The sequence below is a fragment of the Cryptotermes secundus genome, unplaced genomic scaffold, assembly GCF_002891405.2.
Source record: "Cryptotermes secundus unplaced genomic scaffold, Csec_1.0 scaffold41, whole genome shotgun sequence".
NCBI lineage: Eukaryota > Metazoa > Arthropoda > Insecta > Blattodea > Kalotermitidae > Cryptotermes > Cryptotermes secundus.
In genome coordinates, this window is record NW_019731215.1 from 411,250 (window position 1) to 433,150 (window position 21,901).

Below are 21,901 nucleotides of genomic sequence, written 5' to 3' on the forward strand. Positions count from 1 at the left end.
TACTTCACTATGAGTACTGAATGGCACTTTGTTGCAATGTCGCATTACAATGGTGCATGCGATGAAATTTCAAGAACCATTAAATTGCCAGCAAAAGAGGGAAGTCTACAAAATCCTTATGGGTGGATGACAATGACAAGATGACCCAATGAGTAGGCTGCTGTACAGATACCTCAGTCACATTTGCATACTGCACTGGCGGACACCACAAAAGATATTAACAATGCTTGAAGAGAGATTCAAAAGGAATCCAACACCTCTGGATACTAAAAAATACAATACATCATTCATGCACCAAGAAACCAAGTACACAAAAATCAGTTTCAGAAGAAAACGCATCCAACGCACGTAAAATGTAAAAAGTGCAAGATGAAGATTTTCAAGTAAAGGATTAAAAATTTGTGAATATGACAGTGTTACAAGTAAAGTAACAGTCCTGCGTTCCTCTGGCTCCAGTAAATCTTTCGCATATTCTTCACTGACACTTTGAGTTTACAAAGAAAGGACACAGAAACTGCAATAAGTTGCACATGTCATCCATGAATAGCAATCCTCTTGCACCACTGACAAACTCAAAACCAGGCTTTGCACACTGTAAACAGCTACTCTTGCAGACAATATTTCCAACTTCGAGAAATTAGTTTAAATATTTAACAGAATAAGCTTGCCTTATTTTATTTTCTTTCACATTAATGTTACATTATCCATGAAGTTTATCACCACCCTTTATCAAAGTGACCAATGTTTATACATATGACATACTCTTACAAAAGTAATTTGCACTTCAAAACCCACCAATGTCCCAATATTACATTCTGCAACACCATACTTCAATGTAGTACAAAAATACATTTGAAAATCCTGGTAAAAATCTAACTATATTGTTCATAAAGGTGATATGTCAGGCCCAAATCATTAATGTACCCTAGAATACAACTGCCATACCAAATGAAAACCTAATTCAAAAGCTTACAAAATGGTACAAGGATCTCTCTATTTTAACTAGGGCTGGAGTGTAACAGAGAGCTGGAAAGGTAAAGAAAATCTTAAAAATTAAAGTTTTGAAATTGGCACAAGAAGGAAAAAAAATATTGATCACTTGCTCAGCAGACTCTATTGGGTTATGAATTACGCTATTGTAATAAGGTGGTCACCTCAACCTCTGCAGGAGGCAAACTGTAATCTTCATGCTTAGCAACTTTTCACTCAGAACTATGCATGTTACTCACTATACAGGAGACTGGTTGGATTAAAGAGCCTGTCTCACTGAACTAGCTGAGAGAAAAATCTTGTTAATTTGTGGGAAATTATATGTCCCAGCTGTTCAGCCTAGTTAATCAACATACTGGAATAATGATTACCTGTAACATTTATACAGGAAAAATATATACAGGGTGTCCCAGGAGGAATGTGCCAAACTTCGGGAGGGTGTTCCTTATGTTAAAGTATGACGATATAACCCAAAACACCTATGTCCAAAGTTGAACGGTTACGGAGATAATGGCCCGAGAAAAGTGTGGTCTTCTAGCGGGTCCACGGATTATACCTATCAGCTGAGAGGAATTATCTCTGTTTGTCCTTGACTGCCGTGATTCATCCTATCCGTGCTTATGGAGTTGGCTTTATCAGAACGCGCAGTCAGCACGTTACGTCATCGCTTACCATTCATGTGTCATGTACAGTGCTTGGAACTCTTAACGACAACTTTGAGATGGCATGCGAGTTTTTTGTACTTCAATTTTATGGCTTCATGTCACTCACAAGTTAGTTTGATGTTACGTACATTATTAACATTACAGAATCCACATATTCCTGCCAGTTTTAATATCTATTTTGTAATCAACAAGTGTGTAACCCCGGTCAAAGTTTGACACTTCTCTGGCCATTATCTCCGTAACCGTTCAACTTTGGACATAGGTGTTTTGGGTTATATCGGCATACTTTAACATAAGGAACACCCTCCCGAAGTTTGGCACATTCCTCCTGGGACACCCTGTATACGTATGTATTGATCCACTTCTATTTAAAAACGGGAGGCTTACCTGTAATATTAGTAATATTATGGTAATATTTATATGGGTAATAGTAATACATATTTTGATCCACTGCTACTTAAAAAAAATGGGAGACTATGTTCTAAAAAACTGGTAAATGCATCCTGAAGCATAACTACCACAAAACTGCACTCAACTGTATCTAATAATATGGAAACATCAGCAACTACTGCATATATATATATATATATGACTTTATATAGAGCCCCATCTGGAAACTTCGATCACTTTATAAATAGATTAGAAACCATCCTAAATGTACTGCATAGTTCAAAAGTTGAATTTATAATTTGTGGTGATATAACTATAAACTATCTCACTAACAGTAATAGGAAACTAAATTTAGACTCTTTGAAATCATCTTACAATCTCTCCAGTACTGTTAACTTTCCCACAAGAGTTCAAAATAATTCTAGTTCAGCGATAGATAATATATTCATTGATAACTCAAAATTAAGAGACTATACTGTAGGACCCTTTATAAATGGCTTATCCGATCATGATGCTCAACTCATAGAAATAAATAATATTGACCTTCAGCCCAGTAATCAACAATATCAAACAGTAAGGAAAATCAACAAGCATACGATGGCAGATTTTGTCACAAAATTAAGTAATGAATCATGGGACAATGTATTTGACAGCAATAATATTGATTCTAAATTTAATTGCTTTCTGAACACATACTTGAGGATCTTTTATTCAAGCTTTCCCTTAAAAATAGTCAAAAATGAAAATAAAAACAAATCCACCTGGATAACAATTGGAATAAAAACTTCATGTAAACACAAAAGACAACTATATTTGGCCAGTAGGGACAGTAATGATCCAAGACTAAAAAGTCACTACAAAATGTACTGTAAAATTTTGTCAAAAGTCATTAAAGAAGCCAAACAGAATAACTATAACAGCCAAATTCTAAAATCAAACAATAAAATTAAAACCACCTGGGATATTGTGAAAGTTGAATCAGGAAAGAAATCTGTTAATGAAGACGTACAAAGTTTGAATATTGAAGGGAAGTCCACTAACAATCCACAAGCTATCGCAAGTGCATTTAATGAATATTTCCTTTCATTAGCTGAGAAAACATATTCCAATAATAATAATAATAATAATAATAATAATAATAATAATAATCCAATATACTATCTGTCTCGTGCCTTTAACAATTCATTTCCAAATATCAATCTCAAATTCTCAACAAGGAAGGAAATTGAAAACATTATTAAATCCCTTAAGCCCAAAAATTCACATGGATATGATGAAATCTCTACCAAATTACTTAAAGCAAGCTCTGTTTACATCAGTTCACCCTTGAATCATCTATGTAATAAATCTTTATCATCAGGTACTTTTCCTCAACGCTTAAAATACGCTGTAATGAAACCACTTTTTAAAAAAGGAGAGAGAAAATGCATCTCTAATTACAGACCAATATCCATATTGACTTCATTCTCAAAAGTCTTTGAAAAAGTTATGTATAATAGACTACTTGAACACTTAAATTCTAACAACATATTAGTCAAAGAGCAATTTGGATTTAGGAAAGACCTAACAACAGAAAAAGCAACCTATGAACTAACTAACGATATTTTAAGTGCTCTCAATGACAGATTAATTGTGGGAGGGATTTTCTGTGATCTAGCAAAAGCTTTCGATTGTGTTAATCATGATATCTTACTATCGAAATTAAATTTCTATGGAATAACTGGCAAAGCTAATGAATGGATCAAATCATACCTCAAAAACAGGTATCAAAGAGTTGAAATAAATAATAAAAACTCCAGTCATAATGCATTTTCAAACTGGGGAATTATAAAGCACGGTGTTCCACAAGGATCAATTTTAGGTCCCTTACTTTTTCTTCTCTACATAAATGATCTATCTAAAACCATCAACAATAAATCTAAACCAATTCTATATGCAGATGACACTAGTATAATATTTAAGAACTCTAAATTTGAAAACTTTAAAAATGACATAAATATTGTATTTGAAGCCTTAAACAGATGGTTCGAAGCCAATTTACTCTCATTAAATTTTGATAAAACCCATTACATATCATTCACAACTAAAATCAACCACCAAATTGATCTGGACATCAGTTATGCCAACAAATTAATCTGTGAAGTACTTGATACAAAATTCCTTGGAATACATGTAGACAGTACACTGTCTTGGAAAATACATATTGAACAAATTATACCTAAATTAAATGCAGCTTGCTATGCGATGAGATCAATTAAGCCTTTTATGTCACAGGAAACATTGAAGATGGTTTACCATGCCTACTTTCATTCTATTATGAACTATGGATTAATATTTTGGGGGAACTCTTCACATAGTGTAATAATTTTTAAAATACAAAAGAATATAATAAGAATCATTACAGGATGTAGAAGTAGAGATTCATGTAGAGAATTATTTAAGAAATTAAAAATTCTACCGCTTCAATCGCAATACATATTATCGCTTCTCTTATTTGTTGTTTACAACAAAGATAAATTCAAATTAAATTCTGATGTCTATAACATGAATACTAGACAAAAATATAACTTCCACCTACCCTCATCAACTTTATCAGTATATCAAAAAGGAGTCTACTTTACTGGCATAAAAGTGTTCAACAATCTGCCACAAAGTATTAAAAACTTGGGCAATGATACTAAAAAGTTTAAATCAGAGTTAAAGAATTGTCTACATGCTCATTCCTTCCACTCTTTACGTGAATACTTCAATGTAAATTGAGAATGATGTAAAATTAAGTTATATTAATTTTAAGCTAAAATTGCCTGTACTTATGTATGTAACCTTTCGACTTGTTCTGTATCCAAAGGTACTAACCTGCTTAGGATTTATAGACTGTAAATAAATTCAATTGAATTCAATAAACAACTTGCAACCCGTCTTCCCTACGTTCACTACCTCCAACCCCCCCCCCCCTTTTATTTCAGGGGGCTGTAGGCAGTAACACCAGAGGGCACTTAACGTAAATTTTAGTGTTTTCTTTCTACATACGTACGTAAGCCACTTAAACTGCTACAAAAAAGTTTTAATAATTTGGCAAGTTTACCGACAAACTGTAACCAATGGGTTCTATATTCAAAGCATCTTCCCCTCCATCAACTAGTTTTCTGCAAAGGTCGTACCTCTTCCAAAGACAATGTAGTATAGCAACAAACTTAGCTCTACTCAACTACTATTAAACCCACTAATGCAAAATTTCCTTGGTCATTCTGCCGACCGCGTGATGACCCCACCACTTACACCGAACTCGAGCATCCACATCTGAAAATTCTTTGCAAGCGATATAACCTTCATTTAACCTTGGAGGCCATTTTGAATCCTTGAATAGATATAGTATAACTTACCATTGCTGGGAACGTTACCACGCCAACCACATTGGACTCTTCATGAAAATAATTTTTAAACTGTTAAGAATCTGAAACCACAGAAGTTATTCATTAGCTCCTATCCCGTAGGAGAGCTATTCACGTAACCGTAATACCATACACGGTAACTACACAGTTTACAAGCTGTACACTAACAGGGCCACAATCACTACCTCCATACACAAAGAAATCATGTATACTGTAATTTTGTAACGTATAACTGAGTTCTACGTATGGAGGAAAACCGTTCCGAACTCCGTACTGCTATCTCGCGATTATATACAATTTAGAGCCATTTCTCTGAAGAAAAAACTTGCCCTATAAATGAATATACATAGACCTGCGTTTCATTATTCCCAATATCATCAAAAAAACCCTTATTTGTGGCATATATTGAAACACGTAGCATACACCACGTACAAAAGCCAGATTTCTCATGCACGATGAGGTGGCAAACTATGCGCAAGGCTTCTGCGCACACCCCGCCCTGCTAAGACAAACACGAAAAAACATAATTATAAATATAATTTCGAATATTTGAAATATTATTTTTTTTTAATTATTTAAATTTAAGATATATACCAATAACTTTATTTAGTAAACTCCAAGCTCCAAATTCCCCCACTTACCGCGACGCCTACATAATCAATACGACTGCGTGAACCAAATGTTTGTATATATCAATTTGTACATAGTAAGATAGATTAAATTAAACGTGTCCGTAATATGATGTAACTACACACAGTTAATTTTAACATATTAATTATTGTGACTTATATTTACATGTATATACAACTGATTCCGTATCATAACATGCTTCAGTAATCACTTACATCACGCTAACACGTAATGAGTTTGGAAAAAAAAATATTCCTATGTATTACACAAGCAATGTGGCTGAGCTTCTTGGGAAATCTCATAAGTTCTGTTCCTGAACAGACATCTGAAAACAAACACCTATATCTTCGAATTATATAACAATTCAAATAAAAATACCGCATACAATTATCCCACATAAATATTCACAGCACCACACTTATCAACCATAGGTTACTAACCATGTTAAGGGAATTTAAGTCACACCTGTTCACAAGACAAGCTAATATACGTCTATTCGCTTTATCTGTAATTTGTGCGAAGGAACTGGATATAAAGAAACAGCAGACTTCATATTCCATGTTAGAAAAGAATGCATTTACCTCATTTAATTTTCATTAAACCCTCACAATATGCATAATTCACTTTTAGGGCAACTTGGACATTTCACAAATTTACCGTATTCAATTGACCGAATGTAACCACAAACTAACGTATGGCAAGAGGCCTACGTAATATGAGAGATACAACATGGCGCTGTCATTTTTTGGTGATTGGGTTGGAAGTTGTTTGAAGTATCAACCAAGAAACGTACAGATATATAAATTCCTAGTTAACAGTGGGTTGCATAAGGTAAACAACGTTTCACCTATTCGAACAGAATTAATGTACGTTCTACACATCGTTTATAGTCGTAAGCCAAGGATGTAGAACATTGGAATTTTTCAAAACAGTATGAAACGTGGTCGTGGTTTTCAGCTTTATTTACAGACAACTTGTAAAGATGTTATGTTCTACAGTCCAAAATAGTTAGATTTATTTACAGACGTCTTGTATGAATGTTATATTATACAGCCCAAACTATTTATAAGAAGTATTTTCATCAAACAATATCTCTACATCAATTATAGTACAAGGTATTAGGCCGCGCCATAGCCCAAGCGGTTAGTTTCTGGCTTCCCACCGCGGCGGCTCGGGTTCGATCCCGGGTCTGGTCAAGTGGGATTTGTGGTGGACATAGTGGCGCTGGGGCAGGTTTTCTCCAAGTACTTCAGTTTCTCTTCATTCCACCAATTGTTCCACAGTAACCCTCACCTATCATCTGGAGTTTGTAAAATAGGCCAGAAGTGGCCACAGTACAAGGGACTTAACTTAGTCTCACCACACTAGCATTGAAGAAAACCATTGAGAAACTTGATTAGAAGCAAGTCCAATAGTCATTATGCCTCTTGGCTCATTACTGTAGCATTTAAATAAATTACAATTTACATTGCAACAAAATTGTTAAAAGTATGGCTTTATAAAACAACAGTTTTACACAGTCTTCTGCCACAATGTTGGGAAGTGATTATTTGATACTGTAGATGGTTTCAGGAATCTGTGCATAATGGACTTCATGACCCAAAACTCCTGTGAAGTCACAGCATTAGGTATGCTGTTTGTTCTTGGTGATTAATAGGGCAATATTTTAAGAAGAAACAGATACTGAATGTTGAAGGTCCGATACTTTTCTTTTTGTCAAGTGACCAATGAAGAGAAAAACAGCTTATGATCACTTCATGCCGGACAAAGCCACACTGCACACAGCTAATACTGTTCACCAAATATAAATCTGGGTGGCATTTTTACGGGGTACACTAACAGCCCTCACTCTATGCTTGACATTTTGACTCTTCTCAAAGAGGAATTTGACAATGTGTATAAAGATATTTGCTTCAGGTGTGAGTTCTGGCCACAAGGTCAGCACTTCTAAATTCAGCTGTAAAGCAAAAATTCAAGGTAAAGAAATCTGTGAAAAGTTAGCACATATTACTGTGCTGTGTGTGAAACTTTCTGTATCAGTTTATGGAAACCAATCTATTCTTAAACTGGATACCCTGTACCAGTAGCTTCAGCAGTCATACTGATAATCCACCTTGTACAGTCCGGTGTCAGAAAACGGAAATGTAGTATTGTTTGGGTAGTGCCATTGGAAGTAAAATCCTGTGACTTAAATCTTTACATAAAGTTGGATGGACAACTGTATTACTTGCACATCATCCTTTTGCATAGCTTCTCATGTCATTTAATTGATCTTATCCCCTGGGAAGAAATTACAGTACTGCTGTAACCAAACGGTGCAATTCACTAAGCTGTGAATTCAGCATGTGAAATAGTGCAGAATGATGTACCTTCCTTTTATATTTCATTATTCAAACCTGTTTTTTGTATATATTGCAGGATCTGTTCACACGTTCTTTAAGGGTTGGAGTGTTGTCATGTTGTGAGGCAGACTCTGAAGTGGAAGCCAAAAAACATGTTCCCTCAGTAGAACATACCACTGTTATTCCTGTAGAAACTAGTATGAAATATTTGAAAAGTGAAGGTATGTGTTATGAGTCCTAAAGATACATATAAGTTGAAAGTTTTGTGTGAAATTTTCTCCAAATATTCCTCCTTCAAGCCAGTAATATTACCATTTTATTGAAACTATGAAAGAAAGATTTTAATATTTTATGTTTAACCAAGCATATATGACAGGTCTATCCTGCACTTTAGAATTAGGAATTTATCCGAAGCATCAGGGTAAAGAACACTTAACAAAAGGACTGTTAAACAACTGATGTTAATTCATACTATGAACTTCTTCACAGAATTGATAATTAATTCTTGATGATAATGTTTTTTTTTTTCAGTTATTTTTTCAAGCACAGGTCTGGTAAAGAAGCATTCCTTTGTTTCTTACCTTAGTGATCAGACATATTTTTATGCAAAGAGGTCTCATGAGGTAAATCAGTTATGCTCCTGTTCTATGTGAGGAATGGAATGTACTAGTTAAGTGAGAAGATTTACAGAACCCCGGTACAAAATTAAAACGTGTTTCTGCTTTAGTTCTTATGTGGGATTCTTCCTGGATGACATAACAGATTGATGGATGGAAGAGTTCAGACACATATACTCTAACTTGATCATAGATTCAAGTAGCTTTGCTGTAGGCACCAGCACGGATGATGATGATGATTAGTGCAACTAATGGTAGATGAACATATGTACATCATAGATTTGTTTTTGAACAACTTTATAAAGATGATAAAGTCTGTTGGCCTTTGAATCACACATGGTTGGAAACTACTGACATGATAGACCTCATGAAGGTCTACCACCTAATATTTTTTCAATACAATGCATACTTAAATATATGTAACAGTAGTTTATGGCTATTCACTGTGAAATCTTTGGTATTCACTAGCTTTACAAGAATGGACATAACCAGTTGAGTGCATTTTTCTGCATTCAGTACTGAAATACTGTTGTATTCTAATTATACATATTGTTCTTTCAGCATACAAAGAAACATATGGTAACAAACCTGTGTGGAGTCAATATAGAAGGAATCACAAAGGTGCTATCCCCCCTCTAAAGACAAGAAAAACATGCATTGTAAGTAAATGATGGAAAAGTAGGAATATGCAAGTCACAAAATTTTCAGGTGTTTTTTTGTTTTCTTTTTTTTGTGCAGCAACATATTCCATTGCATCAGATTTGAAACAGCTGGTAACGCTGATATGAATGAACTTGTCAACAAGACCTTTCTCCCTCTTTCTGCCCATTGGGAGGGGAGTAGCTCTGGAATTATTTCTTTTAAATATGATTATTCATGAAAATTCTTCTTTAAAAATGATCTTATACAAGGGTTGGAACTTTAATAGTGGCAACACTGCTGTATAGATGCCATGCAATAGAACCAAATAATGTCGCTTATACCACACGTTAGTTACCTACCTACCTTACCTCAGAGCAAATGGACTCTCCCTTTCCACATCACACGCACGCGCAGTGACGAGAAGAGCAGAGCCTCGTGTTAGCTGGAGGTCTAATGCAGTGTTGTCACGAAGTTTTTGAAACAGGAACAATGGAGTTGGATAAAGATTGAATGTGCCAGAGGCTGTACAGCACAACAGTGTCATCAAGGTCTTCAAGAGGCTTGTGGGTAATCTGAATTGCCTTACAGAACAGTGGCAAGGTGGGTAAAAGCCTTCAACCAGGGACGCCAAAATGTGGCAGACGTGTCGGCCACGTCATCCTAGTGTCACTGAAGAAGTGTATGCTCTTCTCGCGTTAGTGGAGAGTGATCGACGTCATACGATTCGTGAGCTGGCCTGAGAGACAGGATTAGCGCATATAACTGTGCTTCACATTCTGAAGGAACGCCTGGGCATGAGAAAAATTGCATCACAATGGGTTCCGCATGATTTGACAGAAATGCAGAAATGGCTACGATACGATGCTGCTAGTAACCACTTGGAGTGCTATGAGAGGCTTTCTTATGCCGTATCATTACGCTGCATGAGACATGGGCCAAATCGTACGAGCCACAAATGAAACGCCAATCAAACGAATGGTGTCATTATGGGCCACCACGAAAATCAAAAGTTCATCATAACCCCAGCAGTGTGAAAGTTATGGTGATTCTCATGTACGACTGTGATGGTGTTATCCTAACGCATACTGTTCCCCGACAGCAGACCGTCAGTGCACAGTATTAATATTCATTTTTGGAACACAACCTCCTACCAGCTTTGAGAAAGAAGTGGCAACACTTTCTGCAGAACCCACCCATCATTTTTCAGGACAGTGCTCGGCCGCATGCAGCGCAAGCTATGGCTGATTTGTTGTACCATCCACCATACTGCCTGGATGTAAGCCCTTGTGACTTCGACTTGATTCCTAAGATGAAGGAACCACTTCGTGGCATTCGCTTCACAACTGTTCCAGAGATTCTTCAGGCAGTAGACCGCTCAATTTGAACTGTCAACACAACAGGCGCTGCTAAAGGTATCCTACGACTTACACACTGCTGGCAACGGGTTGTACACAATGCTGGTGACTACATTGAAGGACAATAAAACTTTGAAACATGCATCTGTTTTGTATCAGTTGTAAATAAATAGTCGCCACTATTAAAGTTTCAACCCTCGTATCAAAAGTAGTTGTCCAACATTGTGAAAAAGATGGTCTAGTAGAGAAATTCATGATCTCATCTTCAACTGAAAAACTCATTTTTACACATGCCTATTGAAAAGTATGGTTTGTTATTTTAAGACATGTAATGTACATAAGTTATTATACACAGTCCAAAGATTTGTTTTCACAACCTTTTCAGTGCCTGGTTAAATATCTTTCCATGTGATACAGAGTTAAAATTTTGAAGAACTTGTGTAATAGCCATTGGGAATTCAGTGGGAAGTCTGTCATTTGTTGCATTAACTGTCCTTGCATTCTCAAATATTCCTTTCCATTCCTACATGTGCTGTATGATGTGTCAGAGCCAGTGTTCAAGACTGTTTCTCACAGATCACGCATACATGTAATGAATTGTAAACCGTCTCCCTTTGTATGGTATACTGCACTTCACTTGTCCATATAAAAATGTTGTCAGTGCTTACAGAGTAGACATGATATATTGATACAGATGACTACTTGTTCATTTGTAAAATACTCTCTAACTTATATTTATGCAGTGTCAATGCTTGACAATTTGTAGCTTTGGTAACCTGAAAGAATGCAATAACAGTGATACATCTCACACTTACGAGTATGTGACTTGATATATAGAGAGATGGTTTATATAGGCCTATGCACTTAGCTGTATATGTATAGGAAGACATGCCAATCTGCAGGGTTTATGTATGTGTAAGGCTTGTTAGAATAAGCTTTATAAACTAAATATGCTTTGATTAATAGGCCCAGATATCGTGGAACAGAAATTGTGATTGTGCATCATTGAGCCAATTCTTTAATGTGTTGTGTATTAGAAAAAAGTACAAGGCCTGTGAAAGAATAGAGTAACAGTGTAGTTCGGATAGCTGTTAGAGAATCTTTTGACTGTCCTGTGGTGCAGACAACTAATTGATCAGATACCCCCTCAAAGGATGAAGACTTTAATGAACAGTGTGAGCATGTGACCGAGACAAAATGAGAGAATAGGAAGGCATACTCATTGAAATGATTGACAAACATTGAATGATGTAACAGCTGCTTTGAGATAATTAGGAAGTTTAAATGATATAATTATAAAGATCTTACAATAATAAACACAAGTACAGTCAACTCTCGATTATCCGGGCTAATGGTGGGGATCTGTATGGATATGTGAGAACTCTTAAGAAGGATTTATAATTTCTTTCAAAGCCAGTGACTTCACATTCTGAATTACTGTAGGTCATACTGTAGTTTTTACGGACTTTAAACATATATTGCTTTGTGTAATTAGTGTTGTTAATTTACATATACTACCACCACAAAATTGTCTAATAATTTAATTTAATTTCAGAGGGGTGGTAAAATTTCTACAGGTAACCCATGTCCAATCTGCAGGGATGAGTATTTGGTATTGCATCATGAGAATGTGGACTTACTAAATCAGTTCATTTCACCACACACTGGAGAAATTCTGAGCTATTCGTGAGTAGAGTTTTTGCTACTGCTTGACAGTATGGAGGCATGCTGTAGCATAGTTGGTTGAGGCACTTTGCTGCATGCTGGAAGGTCACGGGTTCAATTCCTGATGAGGTCATTGGACTTTTTAATTGACCTAATCCTAGTTGCCCTGTGGCCCTGGGGTTGACTCAACCTCTAACAGAAATGAGTGCCAGGAATCTTCCTGGGGAAAGGGTGGCTGGGGCATAAGGCTGACAACCCCACCACCAACACTGAGCTGATTGTCTACAAAATGTGGGAGCCTCAATGCCTCACAACCCTGTGGGCCTCTTACAGGGATAGCTTAGCTTTTAGCTTAATAGTATGACAGCAAAATGACACAGTATTTTTATATTACAGAAAAACTGGACTGTGTCAGAAGCGTCACATGGAGCTGCTGGTGGCAATAGAAAAGGCAAAGGACTATGGTTTCATAACTTTTGATGTTCCTTTTCGTAAATATGACTATTCATTATATTACAAATCCTAAGTAACAAACTCATAGTTATTGTTAATTCAAACGCTAGGACCTAAAATGGAGAGTTATGCATTTGTTATTGTGGGAGGTGGAATAGCTGGAGTATCCTGTGCAGAAGGATTAGCATTTTTGTGCCCGGATAAGCAAATTCTCCTACTTACAGCCTCACCTCTTGTTAAGGCTGTTACTGATATTGTTCACTTAAGTAAGACACTCTTTGACTTTGATGTTAAAGAACTCCGAGCTCAACAGTTTGCTGATTTACATCCCACCATATCTGTGATAGAAGATACAGTGACATCCATAAACACTGAAGGGCATACAGTTTCCACGACTGGTGGAAAGTGCATAAAGTATGACAAGATATGTATTTGTACTGGTGGGAGACCTAAGTTAATAGCAGAAGGAAATCCATTTGTTCTTGGCTTACGTGATACTGAATCTGTGAAAGAATTTCAATCTAGAATCCAGGATGCTCGTAGGATTGTTGTTGTAGGAAATGGGGGCATTGCCACAGAGCTTGTGCATGAGGTTGAAGGAGTAGAGATAATTTGGGCTATAAAGGATAAGCATATATCAGCCACATTTGTAGATCCAGGAGCAGCAGAATTCTTTCAAGCACAATTGTTAAAGAGAGGTGACAAAATGACAAGTCAGACATCATCTCCTGTAAAAAGACTGAAATACACTGTTGATGGATCATCTGACGTGAAGGATGCACCTACAGGAGCAGCCTTGGGTCCAGATTGGCATGCCACTTTCAACATTCATGGGATTCATGCCGACATGAGAAAGGTCACAGTGGAATATGAAACTGAAGTAAAGGAAATTAGACCCAGAGCAGATTCCAGGGATTCAGGTGGTGAATCATGGGCCATAAATGTTCATCTGACCAATGGCAAAATATATGGCTGTGATTTTATAGTGTCAGCAACTGGTGTAGTACCAAACAGCTCTGTATTTTCAGAAAGTGGCAAACTAATTCTTGCAGATGATGGAGGGATAAAGGTGAACTGGAAGATGGAAACATCTGTACCTGACATCTTTGCAGCAGGAGATGTATGTACTGCATCATGGGAACACGCTGCACATTGGTTTCAGATGAGGTTGTGGACTCAGGCTCGGCAAATGGGAATGTATGCAGCTAAGAGTATGGCAGCATCATTAGCTGGTGAAGAAGTCCTGCAAGATTTCTGTTTTGAGTTGTTTTCACATGTGACACGGTTTTTTGGTTTTAAAGTTGTATTGTTGGGCATATATAATGGTCAGACCCTTGATGGGCAGTATGAAGTTCTCCTCAGAGTCACTAAGGGTACAGAGTACATCAAGTTAGTAATGAAAGATGGAAAAATGCAGGGAGCAGTTCTCATAGGAGAAACAGATTTAGAGGAAATGTGTGAAAATCTGATCTTAAATCAACTTGATCTCAGTATCTATGGTGAAGACCTGTTAAACCCAGATATTGATATTGAGGATTACTTTGACTGAACAGTGGTTATAATTTATTGCTACCAACAGAATATTTGACAAAAATATCACTTTGACATATTTTAGACCTTTGTAAATAATGTCAGAACCCTCAACCCCACTGTTTGAAAACTGCTATTACAGTACTACTCAGGACTTTGGTCCTGTTGACTTCTAGTCAGAAAGAATCTGACAGCTTTTTGTGTTTGAGATGTCCGAGTAGGACACGGGGATCGGAGGTTTGATTTTCTTGGGACACCATATGAAAGAGGCCAAGGAAAACACTTCCTCTTAGGACTGTTTCCTGAGAGATGGGGAGAATCTTCGGAAGAATTGCCCTGATGCACGGGGGATGATACATCATGACTGTGACTAGTACCTAAAACAGACCGTAGCTGCTGAATGAAGCCATGCAGTGATTCCAGAGGTACATTTATTTTTTCCAGCTCTCCCTGGTTCTTGCACAAGCTGTAAAGTCTGTTGGCTGCTGCTTCCATTTGTTGCAGGCAGTTGTTCACATTATGAGTGTAATCTGCAGCATACAGAAAACATTTTAATTAGAAGAGTTAATTATGAGTCAGTGTTCATAAACACTTATGAATTATGTAATACTTGTGTGGCATATTATTGATTTTTTAATAGAAGAAAAAAAACTTTGATATATATGTGAGATATGAGCCCGAAATAAGAATGGAAGGCAGTATTACAGAGGATTGAATTTTGGCTTTTATAGGATAAGTGTTCACAAATCACAATTTCACAGTGTTGCATATAGTAATGATTAAAATACATGAGAGGTTCATGGAAATGTAAGTGAAATTAAAATAAATAAATAAATAAATAAATAAGCAAGCAGTCTGTTAATGTAATCCACTTTTAAAGCTATGGGAATATACCTAAATGTTTATTTGGATAGTTTTGACATTACAGTATAATGTCCTTGAATTTGAAAGTGCTTACTAATTTAAATTTAACTCCTGTTAAGGCATGAAGGACAGGAAAGTATCAGATGCTTCTAAAGATTTGGCTGGCTGTTCAGTGATTGAGGTTCCTCACCCCCCCTTTCACTTTCACCTGAGGATGGAAACATCCAGCTTCCATTAACATGTTCTGATGTTCTGTTCAGAATACCAGACAAGGGGCAAAGTAAAAAAAAACAGTAATTTTAAATGTGATTTCATTTTAAATATTTTTGAGACCCAAGGTGGCACAGAAAGACTGCTTAGACTGGCTGTACTGATGTCCAACACATAGTAATACTTGTGAACTTCTGTACCTAAATCATTACATGATAATTTCGTCGACACATGTTGTATGCTGTCACTGAGTTGTTGTTTAATTTGGTGCATGTTGACCAATATTCGGCTGCTCTTGTGTGCTTCAGCATCTTCCTCCTTTCCCTTCCAGTCATCAGCTTCCCATGATAGGTCAATGTGCAATAATTCCTTCAAGTTGTCATTCTGTAAACAATAGTATTTTGATATACAATCTATATAATCAGAGTAATGCATGCCTTTAAGATGGTGTGATGGTATTTGAGTTATAATTAAAACCCTGTCACGGAATCAGGAACATCTGGTTGTCAGTGAGTGCTGTGATGTATGGCTGTGCAATTTATATATACAGGGTGTCCCAGGAGGAATGGACCAAACTTCGGGAGGGTGTTCCTTATGTTAAAGTATGCCGATATAACCCAAAACACCTATGTCCAAAGTTGAACGGTTATGGAGATAATGGCCAGAGAAGTGTCAAACTTTGACCGGCGTTGCACACTTGTTGATTACAAAATACATATTAAAACTGGCAGGAATATGTGGATTCTGTAATGTTAATAATGTACGTAACATCAGACTAACTTGTGAGTGATATGAAGTCATAAAATTGAAGTACAAAATACTCGCTCTCAATGTCATAATTGTCCTTAGGGTTTCCAAGCACTATACATGAAGCGCTCACGTGACGTGCTGACTGCGCCTTCTGATAAAGCCAACTACATAAGTACGGCTAGGGTGAATCACGGCACTCAAGGACAAACATAGATAGGGCCTCTCAGCTGAGAGGTACAGTGCGTGGACCTGCCAGAAGACCACACTTTTCTTGGGCCATTATCTCCGTAACCGTTCAACTTTGGACATAGGTGTTTTGGGTTATATCGGCATACTTTAACATAAGGAACACCCTCCCGAAGTTTGGTCCATTCCTCCTGGGACACCCTGTATATACTATGTTCTGAAATGTCTAAAATTGCCAGTTTCCTACATAATTTTGTTTCTCTTTATTGTGCTGGAAAATTATGGATTATAATCTGCTCTAATAATACCAGACAAATGAAAGTTCTGGATTCAGTTCCCATTTACCTCCCTTTGGGCAGTGCATATTACTACAAGTAATACGAGTACACCTATTGCAATATAGCTTCCAGCCGTTAGAAACAGTTTTCTTGTGGTGTTACACAGCATTTACTATATTGTATTGTAACCATAAAACACACAATGTTTTCAATATGTAATCATAAAATTAACAGTATTTCTTCAGTATTGCATCTGCCTTGACACAGATCACATCAAATGATCACAGACTGTTTTGTGGTTTTATAAGGTTGTATAGGAATTTATCAGAGCTGTAGGATTTAAGCAGAAAAGATGTCAACAAACCAGTGAAGAGTCTAGCATATGACAAATTGAAAGTGGATCCTTGAATTAATGACACAAAAAAGAAAATTTTTTCAGTCATATCATAGAAGAGAACTGAATACAGGAAGTTAGGCATTCTGGAGGTGGTGCAGGTGATATTTCTGAGCCATCTTCATGTATACAAATAAACTGTTCTTCAAAGCCAGGAAGAAGAGGCAGAATATGCTTTCGACTGAACAACAAAGCCAGGTGAGTAAACACATTTGTTATTAATTTATATTATGACATGTAGATCAATTTCTAGGCAACACATGCAACAACAGAGCTGATGTGCAGGTGATGTTCACAACATTGGACAAGGCGAAGCCAAACACAAAGTATAAGAGGCTTAAACTTGACGGTGGTCAGGCATACGACCGTTCAAGTGACTAGATGCCGTGGTAGCAAATACTAGAAATAGGGTACTGAGCCTAGACTGAAAGAGGCCTTCTATATATTATACATACTAGATATTAAGACTCAATTGTAAATAAGTGTACATAGAGACGATGGAGTAATGCTATCGACAATTCTATATGTATAATATAAACTCCATCGTAAATGCAACACATTATTGTAGTTCTTGTCCCCCTTCTTTCACACTACATGTTTCGGCTGTAACTGGCCATCATCAGGCATATTTCACTTCACATAGCTGTCACACTGCACTCAATATTAACCTTTAAAGTCCAGATTTCCAATTGTTCATTCCTCTGTCGTCAATTGGCACCCGATATTCCAGAACTCCCCTTGTCAGTTTTGTCAGTTATATTTAAAATCGTAATTAATATTGATTCCTCGATTGGTTTAAAATTTTAACCTTTAACAGCCGAATGTTATAATTATTGGCAGCAAGTAGGAAGCCAACTGGCTGAATGTTATAATTTTTAGAGGCAAGCCACGTGTTTCCTTTGTGAGTGCTGGCAGTTTGACCTTGGGTTTGAAACCCAAACAAACTCATGAATGTCAGATGTTTATTTGTTAGCTCTGAACAATGAAATCGTTTATCAGGGTACTGGTTTCAAAACCATTTACGTTTAGATATGACTGTTTATGACCTGGTGAGCCAATAGAAGTCAGCTTTGTTTTGAGATCTTAGAGGAGGAAATATTCGTGGGCTTGCATATCAGTGCTACCAGAGCTTTCAAGGAAGTGTTAACGCATTCAGGGATTGGTTTGCAGTGCTGAATTGTCAGTTAAGACGTCAGTGGCGGATTTTCTAATATTTCGTTATTAGTTAGGAAGTCAGTGTCAGACTCCTATATTTCTTTGTATACCATTTTTATTGTGTATCTCGGAAGAGGTATAAACCCACTGAGCCAGTGTTACTTTGTGCGTAAAGACATCTTCGTCACTGTGGCTTTCGCTATCAGTGGCGGACTGGCACTTTTCGACTGCTATTGCAATTATTTTGCATCACAATTTTGCAAGTGTTCCTAACAGTCTCACTTTTTCAATCATAAATTATGGGATTTAGCTGGAAGCCCCCTCCCCCAAGATGGAACCTCAAAAACGAGCCCGATACTCAAAACTCCTCGATGCTGAAGAACTGGAGGAAATATTGATGGAAGATGAATCTGATGAAGAGTTGGAAGAACTCGATGAGGTCATTGAACCTCGTGAGCATATGTCATCAACATTATCATCATCATCCTCAAGTAATGAGGCAGGGGAAATGGAGATCAGGTTTCGCAATAGAAGACCCGGGGATTCGCCAAATCTACTAGAGTTCACTGGTCCTCCGTGTGGAATCAACAGATCCGCTGCTCCCAATATAAATGCTCAGTTCTTTCCATTTTCATTCTCTTTTTCCAGCATATATTCCAGATCTTGGTACAAGAAACAAACAGATATTTTCGTAAATTTTTGGCAAGCCAAGATGCTCCAGGCCCTTCTGCTCAACTGCCTGATGTCACAATTGAAGAAATGTCAAAATTTTTGGCCATAATAATTCAAATGGGCCACGATCAGCGGGACACCCTGAAAGATTATTCGTCGAGGGATGAGCAGTACTACACTCTATTCTATCATAACACCATGGTACGCGACCATTTCTTCCATATTTTGAGATTCCTGCATTTTGAAAATAATGAAGCTCCTCCAAATTGAGATGACCCAGAGTACAATAGGCTCTGGAAGATTAGAAAAATTTTCAACAATCTTAACAGCAAATTTTGTGAACTTTACTATCCATCGGAATATCTTGCTGCTGATGAAGTGATATTGCTGTTCAAAGGAAGAGTGTTTTTTTCGGCAGTATATTCCAAAGAAACACAAAAAATTTGGAATAAAAATTTACAAGCTTTGCGATTCTCTGAGCTATACATATGACATGACTGTTTATTTGGGGAAACAAAGGCAACTTGCAACCGAAGAAATTACACCAACCCATGGCATTGTTCTCCAGCTAATTCGAAGAGTAGAAGGCTCAGGACACAAACTTTATATGGACAGCTATTTCAATTCCCCTGCATTGTATGACGATCTTCTAGAGCGTAAAATAAATACGTGTGGCAACGTTCGCAATGACAGGCGTGGAATGCCACAAGAAATTCGGCCCAAATCAATGAAATTGAAAAAAGGGGATATTGTGACAAGAGTGAAGGGGAATATAAGTGTTGTTCGTTGGAAAGACAAGTGTGATGTGTATGTTCTGATGAATATGCACCACCCTTCATTGGATGGAAACTTCTGAGATGAATCTGGTTGTGCTATCAAACCTCATGTAATTGAAGACTACAATGCACACATGGGCTTTGTGGACAAATCTGATAGAATGGTGAACAGCTATGGCATTGCTCGGAGGACATGGAAATGGATGAAGAAATTATTCTTCCACCTCCTAGACATGACTATTCTCAATGCATATCTGCTACACAAGTCATGTGACGGAAAAATCACAGACAAAAAATTCCGCGAAATTTTGGTGCGCAATTTGATTCTTCAAGTTCATCTGGGGCCCAACTGAGTCGACTGGAGGTGAAACATTCAAAACACTGGCCAGCTAAAGAGAAACAAAGACGCCGCGTTTGTTCTATAACAAGAAAAGCAGGAACACACTTTTCTGCTGTAAAAAGTGTGATGTGCTGTGTGTGGTGGACTGCTTCGAGAAATGGCACACGCGTCAAGAGTGTGAACTGTGAAGTGACGCAGTCCAAACCGTGTACAGTCCGAACCAAATATTATTGTATATAGTGTCATCATATTTACATCACCANATACATATGACATGACTGTTTATTTGGGGAAACAAAGGCAACTTGCAACCGAAGAAATTACACCAACCCATGGCATTGTTCTCCAGCTAATTCGAAGAGTAGAAGGCTCAGGACACAAACTTTATATGGACAGCTATTTCAATTCCCCTGCATTGTATGACGATCTTCTAGAGCGTAAAATAAATACGTGTGGCAACGTTCGCAATGACAGGCGTGGAATGCCACAAGAAATTCGGCCCAAATCAATGAAATTGAAAAAAGGGGATATTGTGACAAGAGTGAAGGGGAATATAAGTGTTGTTCGTTGGAAAGACAAGTGTGATGTGTATGTTCTGATGAATATGCACCACCCTTCATTGGATGGAAACTTCTGAGATGAATCTGGTTGTGCTATCAAACCTCATGTAATTGAAGACTACAATGCACACATGGGCTTTGTGGACAAATCTGATAGAATGGTGAACAGCTATGGCATTGCTCGGAGGACATGGAAATGGATGAAGAAATTATTCTTCCACCTCCTAGACATGACTATTCTCAATGCATATCTGCTACACAAGTCATGTGACGGAAAAATCACAGACAAAAAATTCCGCGAAATTTTGGTGCGCAATTTGATTCTTCAAGTTCATCTGGGGCCCAACTGAGTCGACTGGAGGTGAAACATTCAAAACACTGGCCAGCTAAAGAGAAACAAAGACGCCGCGTTTGTTCTATAACAAGAAAAGCAGGAACACACTTTTCTGCTGTAAAAAGTGTGATGTGCTGTGTGTGGTGGACTGCTTCGAGAAATGGCACACGCGTCAAGAGTGTGAACTGTGAAGTGACGCAGTCCAAACCGTGTACAGTCCGAACCAAATATTATTGTATATAGTGTCATCATATTTACATCACCATGATTCAAGGTTGAAGAAAAACAATGGGTAAGTCCTTTAGAAATTCATGACGTATATAATAATGATTATATTTTGCATTTCATGACAAAATAATCACAGTTAATTTTCATTTATAAAACTTGCCCTTTTGTGTATATAGAAAATTTTATTGTCTTTCGGGTTCTTTTTAGTTCATATTCTGATCTTGCATAGAACGGAAAATATGCATTTTTTTCTGAAAGTTTGCAATGTTAAAGACTTGGGGCCATTTAAATTCCGGCCGTAGGAGCTGCCAGCAATTTAAATCCGTACGTTAAAGGTTAATCGGGTGCCGATTGACGACAGAGTAATGAACAATTGGAAATCTGAAGTTTAAATGTTAATATTGAGTGCAGTGTGACAGCTACGTGAAGTGAAATACACCTGATGATGGCCGGTTGCGGCTGAAACGTAGTGTGAAAGAAGGG

The 21,901-nt window shown here is 37.2% G+C and overlaps 4 protein-coding genes across 6 annotated transcripts in view; 2 read left to right on the forward strand and 2 right to left on the reverse strand.

The window, feature by feature from the left end:
• LOC111866379 (serine/threonine-protein phosphatase 1 regulatory subunit 10) overlaps nucleotides 1-6,709 on the reverse strand; it is a 127,457-nt gene extending 120,748 nt beyond the window's left edge. Inside the window, exons 1-2 of one of the 2 annotated variants that reach the window (XM_023855267.2) lie at nucleotides 6,649-6,709; nucleotides 5,429-5,499 (exon numbers count right to left, since the gene is read on the reverse strand). In XM_023855267.2, the coding sequence (XP_023711035.1) occupies nucleotides 5,429-5,431 (3 nt within the window). In that variant the 5' untranslated portion in view covers nucleotides 5,432-5,499; nucleotides 6,649-6,709. Of the gene's footprint in view, nucleotides 1-5,428; nucleotides 5,500-6,282; nucleotides 6,463-6,648 lie in introns of those variants that run through there. The other variant, XM_023855268.2, reaches the window with a different exon arrangement.
• A 73-nt stretch (nucleotides 6,710-6,782) lies between these two features.
• LOC111866390 (28S ribosomal protein S18b, mitochondrial) lies at nucleotides 6,783-13,255 on the forward strand. The gene is made up of 5 exons (XM_023855290.2): nucleotides 6,783-6,898; nucleotides 8,486-8,630; nucleotides 9,588-9,685; nucleotides 12,579-12,709; nucleotides 13,085-13,255. The coding sequence occupies exons 1-5, from the start codon at nucleotides 6,797-6,799 to the stop codon at nucleotides 13,212-13,214; spliced, it is 606 nt and encodes a 201-aa protein (XP_023711058.1). The 5' UTR covers nucleotides 6,783-6,796; the 3' UTR covers nucleotides 13,215-13,255.
• Nucleotides 13,238-14,707, forward strand: LOC111866389 (pyridine nucleotide-disulfide oxidoreductase domain-containing protein 1). The gene has a single exon (XM_023855289.2). It carries the CDS (start codon nucleotides 13,260-13,262, stop codon nucleotides 14,688-14,690), a length of 1,431 nt encoding a protein of 476 aa, XP_023711057.1. The 5' UTR covers nucleotides 13,238-13,259; the 3' UTR covers nucleotides 14,691-14,707.
• Nucleotides 14,678-21,901, reverse strand: part of LOC111866388 (kinesin-like protein KIF14) — a 105,443-nt gene continuing 98,219 nt past the window's right edge. For both annotated transcript variants that reach the window (XM_033752230.1, XM_023855288.2), the window contains exons 15-16: nucleotides 15,946-16,129; nucleotides 14,678-15,201 (exon numbers count right to left, since the gene is read on the reverse strand). In XM_033752230.1, the coding sequence (XP_033608121.1) occupies nucleotides 14,816-15,201; nucleotides 15,946-16,129 (570 nt within the window). In that variant the 3' untranslated portion in view covers nucleotides 14,678-14,815. The remainder of the gene's footprint in view (nucleotides 15,202-15,945; nucleotides 16,130-21,901) is intronic.

Bases quoted from the DNA above. Each gene is read 5' to 3' on its own strand.
- LOC111866390 (XM_023855290.2), top strand. From the start codon at position 6,797: ATGGCGCTGTCATTTTTTGGTGATTGGGTTGGAAGTTGTTTGAAGTAT. The intron at 6,899-8,485 runs GTAAACAACGTT...TATATATTGCAG, and splicing joins TTAACAGTGGGTTGCATAAG to GATCTGTTCACACGTTCTTT. The intron at 12,710-13,084 runs GTGAGTAGAGTT...TTTATATTACAG, and splicing joins GGAGAAATTCTGAGCTATTC to AAAAACTGGACTGTGTCAGA.
- LOC111866389 (XM_023855289.2), top strand. From the start codon at position 13,260: ATGGAGAGTTATGCATTTGTTATTGTGGGAGGTGGAATAGCTGGAGTA.